General features: G+C 38.6%; 1 protein-coding gene across 5 annotated transcripts in view; it reads right to left on the bottom strand.

Annotated features, from left to right (window-relative positions):
* Positions 1-19,390, bottom strand: part of triob (trio Rho guanine nucleotide exchange factor b) — a 206,255-nt gene that overhangs the window by 97,686 nt on the left and 89,179 nt on the right. For all 5 annotated transcript variants that reach the window (XM_082150220.1, XM_082150218.1, XM_082150216.1 and 2 more), the window contains exons 8-10: positions 9,026-9,217; positions 2,040-2,171; positions 1,471-1,701 (exon numbers count right to left, since the gene is read on the bottom strand). In XM_082150220.1, coding sequence (XP_082006346.1) covers positions 1,471-1,701; positions 2,040-2,171; positions 9,026-9,217 — 555 coding nt within the window. The remainder of the gene's footprint in view (positions 1-1,470; positions 1,702-2,039; positions 2,172-9,025; positions 9,218-19,390) is intronic.

Genomic DNA, 19,390 nt, shown 5'->3' with positions numbered 1-19,390 from the left:
GTGTCTTTAAATGATAATGAGCTTTGCTCACCCCGCCCCTCTGTTCTGTGCGGACACCGTTTGTAACACAATAACACAATAACCATAACGCATTGTTCATTATAAACGTGGGATTATGAATTATATTGAGAACGTCGTACATAGAAAACATGCCGCAATGTACCCTGAGTGTAAAAATAGCCGCATTCATCATGAAGCGTGCAGCAAGCGATTTGCAAAGATTAATATAAAGATTAATATAAAGGTCAATAAAACATTACACTCACTTCAGTTCTTCTGGAGGTGCAGCAGGAACACGAATAGTTGGTACTGATCCTTTTTTCAGGAGCAGCTTCTTAGCAAATAACCAGCTTTTTACTGATCCTCGTTTCTAAAGCAGTCTGGTGAAATGATTTGTGCAAACATGAAAGCATTGACGTTGATCGTGGGGAATATTCCCTTCGAAAACAAACTCAGCCACTGCGTCTTCAGCTGTACGGATTTAGGAACATCAATATGACTGCTGTGTTCTTTATTACACCCAAGAACAGAACACCACAATCGCTTAGACACCATTCTACTCAGTGTTCCAGCTATCAACAATGATTGACATGCTATGATTGACAGCTCGCTCACGAGGGCGGGTCTGTGTTGAAACGCTGCTGTCAATCAACCATCGTGGGAGGGGCGTCGATTTTTTGATGTCACAATATCGAACAGCTTGATTTGAGATGGGAGGAAACATATAAGAAGATTAAAAAAAAAACACTGGATGGATTTTTATCATTTTATGATGGTTGTGTACAGGCACTGCCAACACACATTTCAGTACAATCAACTTGTAAAAGTGCATGTACCATTATATGACCCCTTTAATATTTTTATATTATATTTAAACGAAAAGAGGCAGGGTTGTGTTTTATATTTCGTTTTGTTATAAATAGGCTAACATTACATGCAGTGAATATAATCAATACGCGTTGCCTGAACCACAGTTGTGTGGCTATAATGTTTAAGATTTCTTTAAATGAAAACGAAAAGAGGCAGATTGGTGTTTTATAACATATTTCGTTTTATTGTTGCCTAAATATACAGAGATAACCGGAGTAGCAGAGCGAGTTGAGTGACGCTTTCAAGAACGCGCTGTTAAATTTGCAGAATTACCGGACTCGCGTCCTTGGCAAGTCCGAACTTTGCGTACTTGCTATTGAGAAGCTCTTAATGTCGGTGCTTGGCTTCTTGTGACAAACACGCCGAGAAGCAAGAACAAGATCTGCTGTATGTCATCCATTGTTGTTTATGTCGCTTTCTTCTTCGCGCGAAAATGACGTTGATCGCTTCTTTCCGGCATAGGCTACACCACGCCTATCAAGTAAAGGTACTGTTGGCAGTGGAAACGCAAGCCGATTCATGGTTTACCGACCCGAACCGTACCGTACTGTACTGTACCGTACCGTACCGCTCAGTGGAAACGAGCCATAAGTGTCTGACCTGCTGGACATCCTGTTGGAAGACGCAGAGCTGTAGCCGTTGGTGAAGACGGAGTTTGCGGTGTTGCCAGATGTTCTCCAACTGCCTCTGGTGGTGCAGAACCTCATGAATGATATCCAGGACGTGGTGCACCGCCTTAGAGTAGTTAGCCGAGGCCGTCAACGAATCTGCACTGCCTGGGGTCAAAGGGCGCTGGAGCTTATCTAGTAGGGCTTTGCCATCCTGACTTACCTGAGGATGTACAGGTAACACACATCAACACTTAAACATCTTACAGACAGAAGAAAATCCTACCTTCAATTAAATATCTAGTCATGAAACAATAGATGGCGCAGGCTGATCGGTCCTTCTCATGCAATCTGTAAGCAATCACATAATCACGGAATGATTCTGCAGCCAATGAGATTGCTTGCTCAATATTTAAACAGTCTGGTTCAGTGTTCGCGGTAAGCTGTTTCTGCAGCACACTATCAGAGGTTATCTTAGACACTCCACCTCCCCAGCTCCACCTGCCTAGATCTGCAACGGAATTTATTTATTACAATTCAATGGAGATCAGAGATTCATACCTCAGAATAGGCAGTGGTGATGTGTTCGTAGAGACCCTGGTGGTGGTGGATGGTGTCTTCCAGGTCCTGCAGCTCAGAAGGAAGATCTCCTTCTCCACAGGCCTTACACCATGAGTCCATGTTGCTCATATACTAGAAAACAGATAAGAATATTGAGTTATTGGTTATATGAAAATGGCCAAATATACAGTCCATCTGTGATCTGTTACCACAGACAGGAATGATTACTATACTGATAGTCCTAATTAGGTAAAACAAAACAAAAAAATTCATTACAATTTGTCTGCCCATACAGAAAAAAAAAATATTGAAATATATTTTAAAGTGTCAAGTCAAGTCAAGTCAAGTATATTTGTATAGCGCTTTTCACAATACAGATTGTATCAAAGCAGCTTCACAGTATTAAATTAAAATAATACAACAAAGTTTGTTTCAAGAGGAATTTATTGATTGATAAAATTAAATTAAATATCCCCAAAATATCCCCAACTGAGCAAGCCAAAGGCAACAGTGGCAAGGAACCGAAAAACTCCATCAAGTGACCTAATGGTGTCCTAAAACTCCATCAGGTGACCTAATGGAGAAAAAAAAAACTTGGGAGAACCCAGGCTCAGTCGGGGGCCAGTTCTCCTCTGGCATTTATGAGCTAGAGGCCGGATTGTAGTTTGAACTGTAAGATTATATGAATGCCTGGCTGAAGAGATGCGACTTTAATCTAGTTTTAAACTGGGAGAGCGAGTCTGAGCAACGAACAGTATCAGGAAGACTATTCCAGAGTTTTGGAGCCAAATGTGAAAATGCTCTCCCTCCTTTGGTGGTTCTGGATATCCTAGGTATGACCAAAAGCCTTGAATTTAGTGATCTTAAAGAGCGCGATGGATTATGGGCGATAGAAGATCCGTTAAATAGACTGGAGCTAAGCCGCTAGGGCTTTATAAGTCAGTAGCAATACCTTGTAATTAATACAGAACTTTATAGGTAACCAATGCAGTGATGATAAAATCGGTGTTATATGATCATATTTTCTTGATCTCGTAAGAACTCTAGCGGCGGCATTTTGGACTAACTGTAGCTTGTTTATTGAGGATGCAGGACAACCAGCTAATAAAGCATTACAGTAATCCAGTCTCGAGGTCATGAATGCATGAACTAACTTTTCTGCATCAGAAACTGATAGCATATTACGTAGCTTAGCAATGTTTCTAAGGTGGAAAAAGGCTGTTTTTGTAACATATGAAATATGATTTTCAAAAGACAGGTTGCAATCGAGTATAACACCCAGGTCTTTTACTGTAGAGGATAAAGTAACAGGACATCCTATGATGTTAAAGTTGTATTGTGCGAGGTTTTGTGGGCGGTTTTTTGAACCGATAAGTATTACCTCCGTCTTGTCTGGATTTAATAAAAGAAAATTACGCGTCATCCAATCTTTTATATCTTTAACACACTCTGTCAATTTGGAAAATTTTGCGTTTTCATCCGGCCGTGATGAAATATATATTTGAGTGTCATCAGCATAACAATGGAAACTAATTCCATGTTTCCTTATAATATTTCCAAGTGGCATCATATATATTGAGAATAACAGAGGGCCTAACACAGATCCCTGCGGCACTCCATAGTTTTCTGGAGTTATGTTCGATTTTTCTCCATTTAAATAGACAAAATGGTAGCGGTAAGATAGGTATGATTTGAACCAGCTTAATGCTTGTCCTTGAACACCAGTATAATTTTGTAGGCGATCTAAGAGTAATGTGTGATCTATAGTATCGAACGCAGCACTAAGATCAAGTAAAACTAGTATTGAGATACAGCCTTGGTCAGAAGCTAAAAGTAAATCATTTGTGATTTTAACGAGCGCAGTTTCAGTGCTATGATGTGGTCTGAATCCAGACTGAAACTTTTCATAGATATCATTTTGTTGCAAGAAAGAGCCCAGTTGAGCGGACACTACTTTTTCTAATATTTTAGACATAAATGGAAGATTTGAAATGGGTCTATAATTTGCTAGATTATTATGATCTAATTGTGGTTTCTTAATGAGAGGTTTTATAACTGCCAGTTTAAATGTTCTTGGAACATGACCTAAAGATAAAGACGAGTTAATAATATTGAGGAGAGGCTCTTCCACTACAGGTAACACTTCTTTCAGTAGTTTAGTTGGTATAGGATCTAATAAACATGTTGTTGTTTTAGATGAAGTGATAAGTTTATTTAACTCTTTTTGTTCTATAGTTGTAAAGCACTGTAATTGTTCTTGCGGGGTGATAATTGAAGCTGAATTATAAGGCGCAATTGAAGATTGAACGTTTACAATTGTGGTTCTGATGCTTTCTATTTTCTCAGTGAAGAAGTTCATGAAATCATTACTACTGAACTGTAACGGGATATTTTGTTCGGGTGACGTCTGTTTATTTGTTAGTCTAGCCACGGTGTTAAATAAAAACCTTGGATTGTTTTGGTTGTTTTCTATTAGTTTGCGGAGGTGCTCAGCCCTGGCCGCTTTTAGGGCCTTTTTATAACGTGACATACTGTCTTTCCACGCGATTCTAAAGACCTCTAAATTAGTTTGTTTCCATTTACGCTCTAAAATACGGGTTTCTCTCTTTAAAACATGCGTAGTATTGTTGTACCATGGTGCTTTTCTCTCTGACCTTTTTTAATTTTATAGGTGCAACCACATCCAATGTTCTAGAGAGAATGGTGCTCATAGTGCTAGTTAGTTCTTCTAGTTCATCTGTTTGTTTGGGTTCAGGCAGCAGCTGAGACAGATTAGATAAGCAATTTGAGAAATTATCTATGGTGGATGGGAGGATTGTACTGCCTGGTTGATAACGCGACGCCGCATGACATATTACAGCAGTACGTAATATGCAAGTTACCATGTATTGATCAGTGACATCATCACTTTGTGGAATGATATCTATATCGGTTGGATCGGTTCCATGTGATATAATTAAATCGAGTGTATGATTAAGACGATGAGTTGGTCCGGTGACGTTTTGCTTGACCCCAAATGAATTTAATAAATCTGTAAACGCAGCCCCTAACGCATCATTTGGATTATCATATGTATGTTAAAATCTCCAACAATTAATGCTTTATCGACATTGACTAATAGGTCTGAGAGAAAATCTGCAAACTCTTTTAGGAAATCAGCGTAAGGCCCTGGCGGTCTATATACGGTAGCCAAGGCTAGAGATAATAGGGATGTTTTTCTAACATCTAAGAGCGTAACATTTAGTACAAGTACTTCAAATGAAATAAACTTATAACCCGTTTTCTGAGTAACATTGAGAATATCTCTATAGATGGTTGCAACACCGCCGCCACGACCAATCAGACGGGGCTCATGCTTATAACAGTATCCAGATGGAGTAGACTCATTTAGACCAAAATAATCATTTGGTTTAAGCCAGGTATCAGTAAGGCAAAGTACATCGAAGCTATTATCTGTGACTATTTCATTTACAATCAGGGACGTGCACAGACATTTTGAGGGGCAGGGGCTCAAGTGAAATAAAGGGCACTTCTCATAATTAGTTTTTTTTTTTTTTTTTTTTTTTTTACAAAAAAGTATATATATTAATGCAACTCTGACTTCCTTTTTAAAAAATTAATAAAAAAAATGTTAATTAATTTTATCTTCCTCAAACTCACACAATTGTTTCATTTTCAAAAGATGTCTACAAAATAATCAGTTCACACAGAAACCATTGTCTCCTTCGTATTCACTAGGTTTATAGAGCAGCAAAGGAAACCATTCCACAATGTGCATGTTTTGAAAACATTTTCTATGCTACTAGTTTCAAGTATATATTTAGAATAACCTAAATAACTGCATCAAGCAGAGGGGCATGTTTTACTAATAATTTGTTTATTTTTGCACAAGGCACTACATAATTTAAATTATTTTGGTGTTATCAGAATACATAACACTTTAAAATCAACACAAATATTCACTCTAAACTGAAGAGGGCTGTTGCTGCTATTTTGTTACAGATAGCAAAATCTGCAAATTTATTAATTACTCATAAATAAAAAGTTAATTTATAAATATTGTTATTTTTAATATTTAATGTTAACTTATTTCTACTCAGTTTTATTTATTAATGTACCAGATGCAGTTACTCAGATTTACAAAATTTTTTAGAGTGTATCCTCCATCTGTTTGCATCTGTAGATTTCTTCTAAATTCACCAATTTAGATTTCTAAATTTCAGGGGGAAAGACTCTTGATGTAAGTCATTACTGGGGACGTTCTGTATGCAAATTAGGCGTCAACTAGTTAAAATGCGCACATTTGCATCTAATTGACAGGGCAATGCAGGTAAATAGGATAAACAAAATAACTAAAGCATATCACCTGGTGGTGATATATGCTTATTTTATTACTAACTTATTTTATTACATGGCTTGGTTGAATTCCAATGTAGAATGTGGTCTGTTATTTCTTGATAACAGATCGCTGTGCGGAGTATAACAGACCGTTGCCATGAAAAACAGAGCGTTGCTATGGACTCACAGGATTCTAACAGTAGAGATGGAGCGTACTATTTTCTTTAGCGGAAGCAATACAATCGGCTTCAGAACAAGCGCTTCAGAACTCCTGACCTGATATTTAGATATACTATTCTTCAATAAATATATTTGTTTGACAGGGAAGCTGTGCGCAAACAGGAATATATTATTTTCAAAAATAAAAAAAAAGCACCCCAGAAAAAAGGGCACTTTCTCTCCAGGAATAAAAAGGGCAGGTGCTCAAGCCCCCTTTGATGTCTATGTGTGCACGTGCCTGTTTACAATAACTGCCTTAGGTGTGAGTGATCTAATGTTTAGAAGACCTAGCTTTAGAAATAGTTTTTGTTTACTAATAGCAACATTTTCTGTTTTAATAACAATTCGATTTTTCCTAGATCCTGCAGTAGATTTATTATTTGATCTCACTAAACGAGGAATAGACACGGTTTCTATGCAATGTTCTACACTAGTATTTATATCAGTTAAATTGGTGCAGCAGAGACTATGATTTGGACTTTTGGTTACTAGTCAAAGGGTATTTAACATTTTGGATATGTTATCCGACAGAAGATCCGCTCCGAATCTGCTTGGGTGTAAGCCATCAGCACGGAAAAGCCTAGGACGCTCCCAAAACAGATTCCAATTATTTACAAAGAGCAGTTTCTGCTCATTGCACCATGACATTAACCATTAATTTAGCGCAAATAATCTGCTGAACTTTTCATGCCCTAGTCGGTACGTGGGAAGCGGTCCTGACACAATGATCGTTGTTTCAGGCGATGTGCTGCGTACCTTATCGATCAGATTCCTGAAGTCTTTCTTCAGAATCTCCGTTTGGCGCAGCCTGATGTCGTTCACTCCCGCATGCAGGACCACAGTTCCGACGCGCTCGTCACCGTTCAGGATCTCGGGAACGCGAGCAGCGATTTCAGAAACACGAGCACCAGGAAAGCAGTGACTGTGCACCTTACTTTTACCTAACGTAGAGTGTACGTGCCGAACGATGGAATCGCCGATGATCACAGCATCGCGTTCTGTTTCGCGAAGAGGGGAGAAGCGGTTTTGTGTGGATAACTCGAAAACTGGGAGGGTCGGAGAAAGTCTTGGTCTAAACCTGACTCGCGTCTTCCGCTGCGGAACCACCCAGGCTTCGTGGTGGCGTGTTGGAGCCGGAGTGAACGAGACCATGGCTGATCACGACCGATGCAGAGGAACGCACGGAGTAGACGCGGTCGGAGTCAGCGGTCGGAGTCAAAGTGTCAAAAATATATGTGGCATATATTCCAAATACATTGAAATATATTTGCATTGTTGTTCACTTATATTTATCATTTTGAAATATATTCTGAAATATAACAAAAAATATATGATGTTAAGTGTGAAATATATTTACATTTATAACATGGGGGGGAGGTGGGGGAAGTGGGGGAAGTGGGAGAGCACTGCTCCATGCCCACATCCACGGCTGAAATGGTCTATCTAAAAAATAAATTGAAAATGTGTTGTTTGTTTGTGAAAATGTTAACTTTTTAAATTTCAAAATATATTTAAAATGAAACAATTTGCGAAAGTTAAAACATATATGAACATATATGTAAACATATATGAAAATATATTCACATATATTTAACTAAAATATATTTATTGGGCCAATTTCAAATATTTGCATATATTCCAAAAAATATATTTTGAAAGTATATATTTCAAATATATTTATTTTGCACACATATCCAGTCTATTTTTGTCATGTCTCTCATTGGGAGCACATTTAAAGCTGAATGAATGGCATGTCAGTCTAAAATTTATGCTGACAGCAGATAATAAACGCTCAAAGAGAAGATAAAGGACAGAAAGATGAAAGGAATGGATTTCATGTATCCTTTATATAGCACACAGACATATATTTGGTATTCCAAGTGACAATTCTGAACAATCACCAATGATTCAATCATAAAACACGAGATGAACATCCAAGTTGCATCCACAAATCTCCTCCAACTTGTTTGTCTGAATAAAAGGGGTGGTATGAGGTTTTGTAAAACGTGTTTGGAATCATTATTTTTGCAGTTTCATTGTATTCCATTTTAAAAGTGAAGTATTACCAACACATCATTCTCTCTCTCTCTCTCTCTCTCTCGCTCTCTCTCTCTCCATATATATAAATTAAATATAAATGTAAAAAAAAGAAAGAAAACTTTATCTTTGTGCAACGGTGATCATTATGCATTAGTTTGTTTGTATGCTCAATGTATCTGTAGGAGTGAGTGAGTGAGCGAGTGAAGGAAGGAAGGAAGGAAGTATTTATATAGCGCATTTCCTATGTACTTTACAATCATGTCAGGCAAATCTCTCCTCAACCACTACCAGTGTGAAGCATACACCTGGATGATGTGACAGCAGCCATAGTACATGTGCGCTCACCACACACCAGCTATAGGTATGTGTTAGGCATGTTTAGGCCTCACCTGGTCAGTTTTCTGGTGGAAGTTAGCGGACATCTCCAGCAGTGCGCTCCTTTCGTCCAGCGCAGCGGCGAACGCTTTCCATTCCTGCTCCAGCTGACCTGAGATCTGCTGAATCTGCTGGGTCGCATAGTGACCCGACTCCAGCAGCCTGTTCCCCACGGACATGATCCGACTGATGTTCACATACACATTCTGCAAGAGACCACAAGAATCACTGAGTGCTGTCTACCTCGCATCACTTCCTGAATGGGTTGTTTTTTAAGATGACACATTTATGCTAATCACACATGGGGTATGTGGTATTGGCACAGCTAAAACAAATCAAAACATAGTGCATTTTGTCTTTGAAGGCTGAAATGAGGGGAGGGGAGGGGGGGGGGGGGATTGCTACAAATCATAAAATGTTACTTTTCTTTTAATTTAGTCATTCAAAACAAATGATGAATGGTTGTAACCGATGTGTATGGACTCAGTGTAAACAGCAGTCCACTCAAAGCTGCTTCTGCAGGGAGGAGTAGCTCTCGTCTGGCCACAGACACACACATGTCTACAGCTTCAACCACAGCTCTGGAATGTGTGTGGATGACAATTTAAGCCAAGAGGAAGAATCATGGTCAGAATTCAGGACTACCCATTTCAGACAAAATGTTTTGCTATATGCTCTACCAACTGAAAATACAATATACAAACATAAATTGCAAACAAAAGTTTAGTATGCGAAACTGACATAAAATCTCTTAATAGATATAAAAAAATTCTAGTTTAAGAAACTAACTATTAGTTTAAGATTTGAACAATCAGCTTGTGGTAGCACCATGAGCTTGTGGTACCACCAAATAAAGATACTTAATAATAATAATAAATCAAAATTGACCCTATTTGCTTAAGAAATATGCTTCTGGGCCCATTAATACGATATGCTGTACCATTGTCACAATGCTGACATGGAAGCAGACGAGGATGATGGTGAAGAGAACCCAAGTGCAGATTATTTACATAAGTGATGATCCAAAACGTGAAACATAAACCTTAAATTAAATCCACAACATGAAACCAAACAAACATGAGTGAGTGAGTGAACTACAAATCGACTTCAAACAATGACCTTGAACACAGAACCATTGAACATGGAACACATTACATTACAGCATTACATAATTCAATTTCAACTACTCAACTACAAGGCATACATGATGCTTAAACAAATGATTCAGGGGAACATGACACATGAGATTAGAAAAGCACATGACAGGATCACACAAGGGGAACAGGGAATCACATGACATACATGAAACATGACTATGAGAACTACAAAATAAAAGACATGAAAACAAACTTGAAACAAAACGTAATTAACTTATTTAAAAAACGTATAAAAAAATAGTGCCAACCCTAATCTTTGACCAGTACTGTATTTCCAATAAAAAAAATATAAAAAATTATAATTCAATAATAATAAAGCATTTGTTCAATCAAAGCATTCCTCTGTTTGCATTCTTTTAGGCGCCATTGTAACTGATGGTATTGGCATTGGATATAAAACATTATTAATTGGTTTGTAGTTTTTGACATATTCATATTCTTACTGATGCTTCCAAGATTATACTTGCACTTTAGCCTTAACTTAACTTAAAATTAAACATAACTGTTAACCAATAAAACCATAGCCTAATGTTCTGTTTCACCTGGAAATACGTCACATAATCAGAAAATGCGCTATGATCACCATGATCAGTACTGTATGGGGTCGGAATCTGATTCTAGATTATCGCTTTCATACTAATATGCTTGACGAGTGTGTGCTCTCTGATGTAATGGGAGTGTCTGAATTATGTACGTTCTTTAGGGAGAACTAAAGTCTAGTGCATGAGAGTGCTGGTGGAACGCAGTGCTCTGGTTACCAGGCTGTTTCCTCACATGGGACTAATTACACAGCCCAGAGGCATTCAAAAGGGTACAGGATCAATACACAGAGAGCTGTCAGATGAAAACCGTATGGGGGTTTGGTATCGGCCTGCGTGCAACAATAAACTGCAGTGTGCAAACATGTCTGTGCACCTGAAAACCTGGAGCAATAATAAAGTCACATGCACATATGAAAACACACACACACACAAACTTTTCAACCCTTAGCTTTAAATCAAGTCTTAATAAAATGTGACATGCAATGGATGCACAATACAATGGTGACTATATCAGTAATTTTCTCATTTGTTGTTTTTGGCCTCGATGTGAATTTGACATTATTAGAAGCATAAGACCTTTTGGGAGCAGACACAGTTACGCCACAGCAGTTGCGTGCGCATTATGGTGGCAGAAAAGACAATGGTTACAGTTGTAACCTGAGATGTTTATATCTCCCAATTCAGACTTTAGGGGCTTTATCTTGCACCCAGCGCAATTGACTTTGTACACCGATGCATGTATCATTCCTATTTTGCACCCGACGCACAGCGGACTTTTCCCTCCACAGACGCACATCAGTAAATTAGGGAATAAACTTCCGGTTCAGCGAAAAGAGGAGGCGTGTTCCGGTGCAAACGTTCCCTGGTGCTATTTTGCAGTTTCAGAAAACAATTCCACCACAGACCAGGAAAAACCTAGTCTAAAGTCAGTGGCGCGTTATTCAGATGCTATTTTAAGGGCGAATGCTTGGCCATAATGTAGTGTGTGCACAACACGCATACACTTTGCTTCTCTCATCTACACAGCAATTCCAATTTTTGCAAACCATACATAATTACAAGGAAAAATATTCCACATGAGGGAAATCATTGTGGTGTCCATGAAGATGTGAAAAAATAGGAATAAATCTAGCTGACACATTTACGTATATTATTATATGCCTGTTTAACCAAAGCTTATTTGGGTGGGTTTCTCCCATCCCCATACAATGTCACTTCTCTGTCTTTTACGGCCCTGACGAGAACGTCGGTCTCCTCAGCTGTGAACCGCTCCTGGCGTGCACCTGGCAAATCCGCCGTTATATTAGCAATCCGCCATGGAACAAGCGCGCCTGCTTTTAAAGGGAATGTGAGATGACACTCTGATTGGTTTATTTCACGTTACGCCCAAACCACACCTATGAGTAATGTAGCTACTTCAGACCAACCCATTTTAGATTTGCGTCGGGCGCAAGAGTAATTTATCCGGCTGGTATAATAGCAACAGCGCCCGAGATCCGCCTACAAAGTTACTTGCGTTTCGCGTTTGATACTTGCGTTTCAGATCGTTAAAATAGGGTCCTGGAACTCGCAATGAGTTTATCACAATTCTGAAGGGAAAAATACAGAATAACGAGTTTATATCTCTCAATTCTGATTTTTCTTCTCAGAATTGTGATATAAACTCAGAATTATGAGAAAAAAAGTAAAAATTGTGAGGTATAATCTTGCAGTTACCTTTTTAATTATTTTTAGTGCTGGGCAACGATTAATCGCATCCAAAATAAAAGTTTGTGTGTACATAATATATATGTGTGTACTGTGTATAATTAATTTGTATATATAAATACACACACATGCATGTATATAATTAAGATTTTTTTTTTATATATATAAAATATGTATATTTATATATATAATATTATGTATAAATAAATACAAATATAAATATATATATTTCATATATAATTATACACAGTACTCACACACATATATTATGTAAAAACAAACTTTTATTTTGAATGGAATTAATCACGATTAATTGTTGCCCAGCACTAATTATTTTATTATGTGGCTTCCATAGAGTGCTGTCACTAGAACTGTCATTTTCTGCCACCAGGCAGGCTCCACCCACAAAAAAAAACGTACACTTGTTTGCAAACACCTAAATGGTCTATCTAAGATAAGCATATATATATATATATATATATATATATATATATATATATATATATATATATATCAGGACTGAAATTGTTTTACTGGTGAACCCATATGTGATACATAAGCATACAACACATAAAAATGCACTCGACCGTGAAGAATTCTATGATCTTTGGAAGATGTGCACACCAGCTAAATCTGTTGTCAATTTTATCAAAAATTTAAATTTAAAGATGACCATTTCTAAATAATGCAGTCTGCATATGTAGATAAGATAATCCAAAGTCACTGGTGCCCACATGCACAAATTAAACGTATTTCTACCAGATGAAGTCAGGATGGAAAAAAGTTATTAACTTTGTATAGCCTCACTCCAAGCCTGGTTTCAGAGCTGCTCGGAGAAGATAGACATGCACCAGTAAACAAAAATTCATCAAATCCCTCTGTAATGTATCACAGACCTTGTGGATTGCATCATGAAAACAATTAAGAGCTTCTGGTATCTAATTTTCATGTAAATCTAAAGCAGCTTAAAGTAACTTCTGGCTTAACATATGCTAAATATAATGGGTTCAATTGTCATGTTAATGACCAGCATATGGTTTATTAGCAAAATTGACTTTTATATGGAGGGCACATCAAAGAAATCAGTTTGTACGATTTACATAAATTTACAGAACTCAAGGATAAAAAGCTATGCTAAAAAGCAAAAGCAATCACGTTAGAGGTAGAAATGACACTAAACAAACTGTTGGGTTTTCATGTTTTTATAACTTTAAGCTTAATAACTTTGTAAGGAAAGTGATACATTCTTTGATTAATAAAAAAAGAAAGAAAAAAAGAATAGTATTTATTTGAAACAAATTTTTGTAACAATTTAAGTCTTTTCTGATCAATTGAATGTATCCGTGCTGAATAAATGTATACATTTCTTTCAAACTGAAAAATCTTAACAGTCCCCAAACTTTTGTACAGTAGTGTCTGTCTATAGATGAATATCAAATGTCACCAACGTCTCCTCACTGACGCCACTCACTTCTAAAACTTGTCTGCCGCCATCTTGAGTACCTGAATCTGCTTGCTGTGCTAATCGCCTAAAGATAATAACATACATAGCCTACAAATTTTTCCAAACAGTATTAAGTAATCAGTGTGAATTGGTTCATATACTGTCTAATAGCATGAGTTTATCGTCAAAGGTCAGTTTATCGTTTAATCATCACATCCATAAGCATAATTTGTGGGTGGTACATGTCCCCACCAATATTGTCCCCACCACTTTTGAAACATCTCGCGGCACGAATATACCAATACAAATAAACAAAACATCTCCAGTTAACTAGCAGAGCATTCATTTTGTTCGTTTGTTAAATAAGAGGCGATCTAGCGCTGAAATGTGTTGTCTTTGAAATCAAGTGATCAAAGTGCTCGTTGCCGCTGCGATCAGTGGCGCGGATACTGTGTTTGTTTGTGGCTCGCGCACAGTCTTCACTCGGACGCGCGCTTCAATCCGTTGTGGAGAGACTCTCTATTCGTTCCGGTGAAATTACAAAACAAAATGCACACAAACGTGTCCCTGCCTGATATACAACCACTGATAAACATAATCGGTTTTGATAAAAAAAAAATATATATATATATATATATATATATATGAGTGCGGATTAGAACCCAGAACCTCTGACACGCTTGGCAAAAGTTCTGCCCCTGGACCATTTAAATACACGCTTTGAATAGTCGGATCAACATATAATAGGCTTCATTAAACGACCAAATATATATATATATATATATTGTAACAATCACCAGCTGGAGTGCCCTCGAGAGCCACCAGAGGGCGCTCCACAATAGACTATGATCACTTCCTCACAAACTACATTTCCCATAACTCACTGCCCGGACTCATCAGCACTCATCTCATTCACCTGTGTCTTATCACCTTGTTTCACTCACACCATAAATACCTGGTTTTCACATTCACTCAGTGCGAAGTCTTGTTGTACTGTTACTGCATTTCTGAGCGTTATTTACCCGTGTTTGATTCTTGTATTGCTGACCTTGGACTGTTTCACCGTTTCCTGATTGTTTCTCTGCCTGGCCTGACTTGGATTGTTTATTGGACTCTGATAATTGCTGCCTGCCCTGACCTCTGCCTGTTATTCGGATGTTCTCTGTGTTTCCTCCATTGATCTGTTTGCTGTTGTTGACCCTGCCTGTACGACTACTCTGTAATAAAGCTGCATTTGGATCTTCTCCTTCGAGTCTCGGAGCAGTTCATAACATATATATATATATATATAAGGGCTGTCAAAAGATTAATCGCATCCAAAATAAAAGTTTGTGTTTACATAATATATGTGTGTATATTATTTTGTATATATAAATATACACACATGCATGTATATATTTAAGAAATATTTACATGCATATACTGTATATATTTATATATAATTTATATTCTATATAAATGTAATTTTTTTATATATAAATAACACATTTTTCTTAAATATATACATGCATGTGTGTGTATTTATATATACAAATTTAATTATACACAGTACACACACATATATTATTTAAACACAAACTTTTATTTTGGATGCGATTAATCGCGATTAATCTTTTGACAGCCCTAATATATATATATATATATACCAAGCGGCAACCTCCCCGTCTCTCTCTTGAAACCAACACGGAAGTGAGTTAAACTGCAATTCATTAACTGGCCGCTTGGCCTGGCTGCAGAAGTGAGTCAAATCTGTATCTCCCTCATGTTAAAATTGCCAACTTTACAGCAGAAAAAAACATGTTTACAGCCTGGATCTCTATGTGGCTTTGGTCTATACAGCTAATTTTGCCCTTCATAACAACTGTGAGGGGGGTGAATTTTTTTATAACTCGTCCGTTTAGTTGATTAATATTTAAATTTAAGGGTGTGGCCACTTGAGTGACAGATGGATTGCCGCTGTCAATGCTAGCCGTTTGTGTGCTGTTACTAGCCGTCACTTCACCTCAGCAAATGTTAGCTGCTGAACTTGCCTTCTCTGCAGTGTTTGTGCTTTTTTTCGGGGTTATTTCATAAAATGTAATACTTGGGTACAAAGCCCACGTCTTTGGATTCCGTCGTTATCGTTTGAGAGAACAACCAGCGCTGTATTTCAGTTGTTTTCCTCTGTGAACATGGATGGATGTCTGACAATTTCTTTGCTTTTTGGGGTTCTCAAATTTAAAACGTCAATAAAGGCTCGTTCATTCTGCTATCATGGAACAGATGGATTATAATATGCTTATGTACTGTCAGATGAAATCATGCAGGCGTCGGCGCTTTCTCCGTCCGTGCATTAAATGCACATGAATGAGCGCGGATTTTCTAGCGCATTTACTTGCACTTCAAAGGCAATATATCTATGGTTTAACGGTTTAACCAATTTGAGAGGCGGCCAAAATCAGAATTTAAAATGGACTGAATAAGCTCTCTACGAACTTGAGCGATGCCGCGCTGACGGACCATGAAAGAGTGACTGACATGTAACGTTATGCACATAAATCACTGTCACGCACAAACACTCTCGAAGTAATACACAGTCTCACTTGTAGCCATGTCTTTTAACTATTATAATATTTCGAAGGGCAAAAATAGGCTTTAATTGGCTTTACATCATCAGCTAACTCGATCACGTCGAGCTAGGTGATTTCAGATAGCCAGGCTCATATCTATGGCCAGGCTTCTTAGCTCCACTCACGCCCCGCCTGTTTGCCTATTTTCTGTTATCCGGGAGTGACGCAAGGCCAAGATGGCGACGGCCGGCTCCGCCCACTTTAGGCTTCAAAAATGCTCTTCAGAAACCTACGGGTGACGTCACGGACACTACGTCCATATTTTTTTACAGTCTATGATATATACACACACCCACCTAAAGGATTATTAGGAACACCTGTTCAAATTCTCATTAATGCAATTATCTAATCAACCAATCACATGGCAGTTGCTTCAATGCATTTAGGGGTGTGGTCCTGGTCAAGACAATCTCCTGAACTCCAAACTGAATGTCAGAATGGGAAAGAAAGGTGATTTAAGCAATTTTGAGCGTGGCATGGTTGTTGGTGCCAGACGGGCCGGTCTGAGTATTTCACAATCTGCTCAGTTACTGGGATTTTCACGCACAACCATTTCTAGGGTTTACAAAGAATGGTGTGAAAAGGGAAAAACATCCAGTATGCGGCAGTCCTGTGGGCGAAAATGCCTTGTTGATGCTAGAGGTCAGAGGAGAATGGGCCGACTGATTCAAGCTGATAGAAGAGCAACTTTGACTGAAATAACAACTCGTTACAACCGAGGTATGCAGCAAAGCATTTGTGAAGCCACAACACGCACAACCTTGAGGCGGATGGGCTACAACAGCAGAAGACCCCACCGGGTACCACTCATCTCCACTACAAATAGGAAAAAGAGGCTACAATTTGCACGAGCTCACCAAAATTGGACAGTTGAAGACTGGAAAAATGTTGCCTGGTCTGATGAGTCTCGATTTCTGTTGAGACATTCAGATGGTAGAGTCAGAATTTGGCGTAAACAGAATGAGAACATGGATCCATCATGCCTTGTTACCACTAATGGTGTGGGGGATGTTTCTTGGCACACTTTAGGCCCCTTAGTGCCAATTGGGCATCGTTTAAATTAGGGATGCACCGATCCATATTTTTTCACTTCCGATCCGATCCCGATACCTGAATTTGGATATCGGCCGATACCGATACTATTCCGATACCAGAGCTGTGTTTGCTTTAATATTATTATTATCATTATTGTTTATTTTATATGATGCTGAAATAAACTCCTCTCAACAGGCAAGTACAATATGTACATATTTATGCATGTATGGTAAGTATAAGGTCAGAAAAGGAAGTCAGAAAAAATGGAAATCCTGTTAACAGGAAAAATCCCATTCTGAAAACAAATATGCAACTGTAGGTCATGTCAATATTTATTACATTCCCAAAATGTCAAATACTTGAGTTTTGAAATATAAGAAAAGTGCAAGTGTAAACATCACACACACACACACACACACACACACACACACTATCTAAGGGTGATCCACGCTCCGAAGCTGTAACTCTCTCGATGAATGCTCGATCAACATCAGCCATGTTGCAAACAGACAAGCGGATTTCGCCTCAGACGTGCGTCAATTTCGCTTCAAACTTTTGCTTTTTACGAGCGTCAATTTCGCTCTGGGCGCGCGAATGGATTCAAAATATTCAAGCGTCCAACTAGACGCGGCAGACGCGAATTTGACGCGCTATTCGCGTTTGGTGTGAACGCACTGTAACGTGGTGCTTTTTTAAATGTTTGATTGCATTCGTTGTGTTGTACGACGCGAGGGAGCTTCAACGAGCTCTGAATTACGGCTTTGCAAACATTGCATTTTGCTGTCTTGCTATGCGGTGTTTCCAGTGTGAAGTATTTCCACACAGCGGCCGCAAACTGCGGAATGGATTTTCTGAGCGGGGGCGTGTCTCATAACTCTGTGTCTCATTGAGCCGCGCCTCCGTTCAGGAAATCCATTCCACAGTTTGCAGCCAGCTAGCAGACTAGCCGGCGGGAATCACTTTTGGAGTCATTTCAGCAGACGTTAAAGCGCAGACATGACTCAAGGATATCGGATATCTCCGCAGGTTGGATCGGGAAAATCCGATACGTGAATTACGCTGGTATCGGTCCCGATACCGATACTGGATCGGATCGGCCCCATCCCTAGTTTAAATGCCACGGCCTACCTGAGCATTGTTTCTGACCATGTCCATCCCTTTATGACCACCATGTACCCATCCTCTGATGGCTACTTCCAGCAGGATAATGCACCATGTCACAAAGCTCGAATCATTTCAAATTGGTTTCTTGAACATGACAATGAGTTCACTGTACTAAAATGGCCCCCACAGTCACCAGATCTCAACCCAATAGAGCATCTTTGGGATGTGGTGGAACGGGAGCTTCGTGCCCTGGATGTGCATCCCACAAATCTCCATCAACTGCAAGATGCTATCCTATCAATATGGGCCAACATTTCTAAAGAATGCTTTCAGCACCTTGTTGAATCAATGCCACGTAGAATTAAGGCAGTTCTGAAGGCGAAAGGGGGTCAAACACAGTATTAGTATGGTGTTCTTAATAATCCTTTAGGTGAGTATATATATATATATATATATATATATAGAATGCCAGGATTGGTAGTTCGGTAGCAGCGGACAGTGGCTGGAAGTATGCATCAGGTATCGCGTAGGGATCACACCCTAACGATGATATTTTTTGAAAGTAGCGTTTCTTTTCATGGCAGTCGAGGTGCGAAATGTTGTCTTTCGTAGCCATTTACTGTATCCGTACGAAGCTGTAAATCGTAGCAAGCTAGCTAGCTAATGCTTGTCAGTACCATAGACAGTACTCGGTAGGTACTCAAGATGGTGGCAGTCAACTGGAAAAAGGGCGGATGACGTAAGAGGTCACGTGACTGATATTCATGTATAGTTAAAATAC

Source organism: Leuciscus leuciscus (assembly GCF_965113295.1).
Source record: "Leuciscus leuciscus genome assembly, chromosome: 20".
NCBI lineage: Eukaryota > Metazoa > Chordata > Actinopteri > Cypriniformes > Leuciscidae > Leuciscus > Leuciscus leuciscus.
The sequence above is the reverse complement of the archived record's forward strand: the minus strand, read 5'-3'. Positions and strand labels throughout refer to the sequence as shown.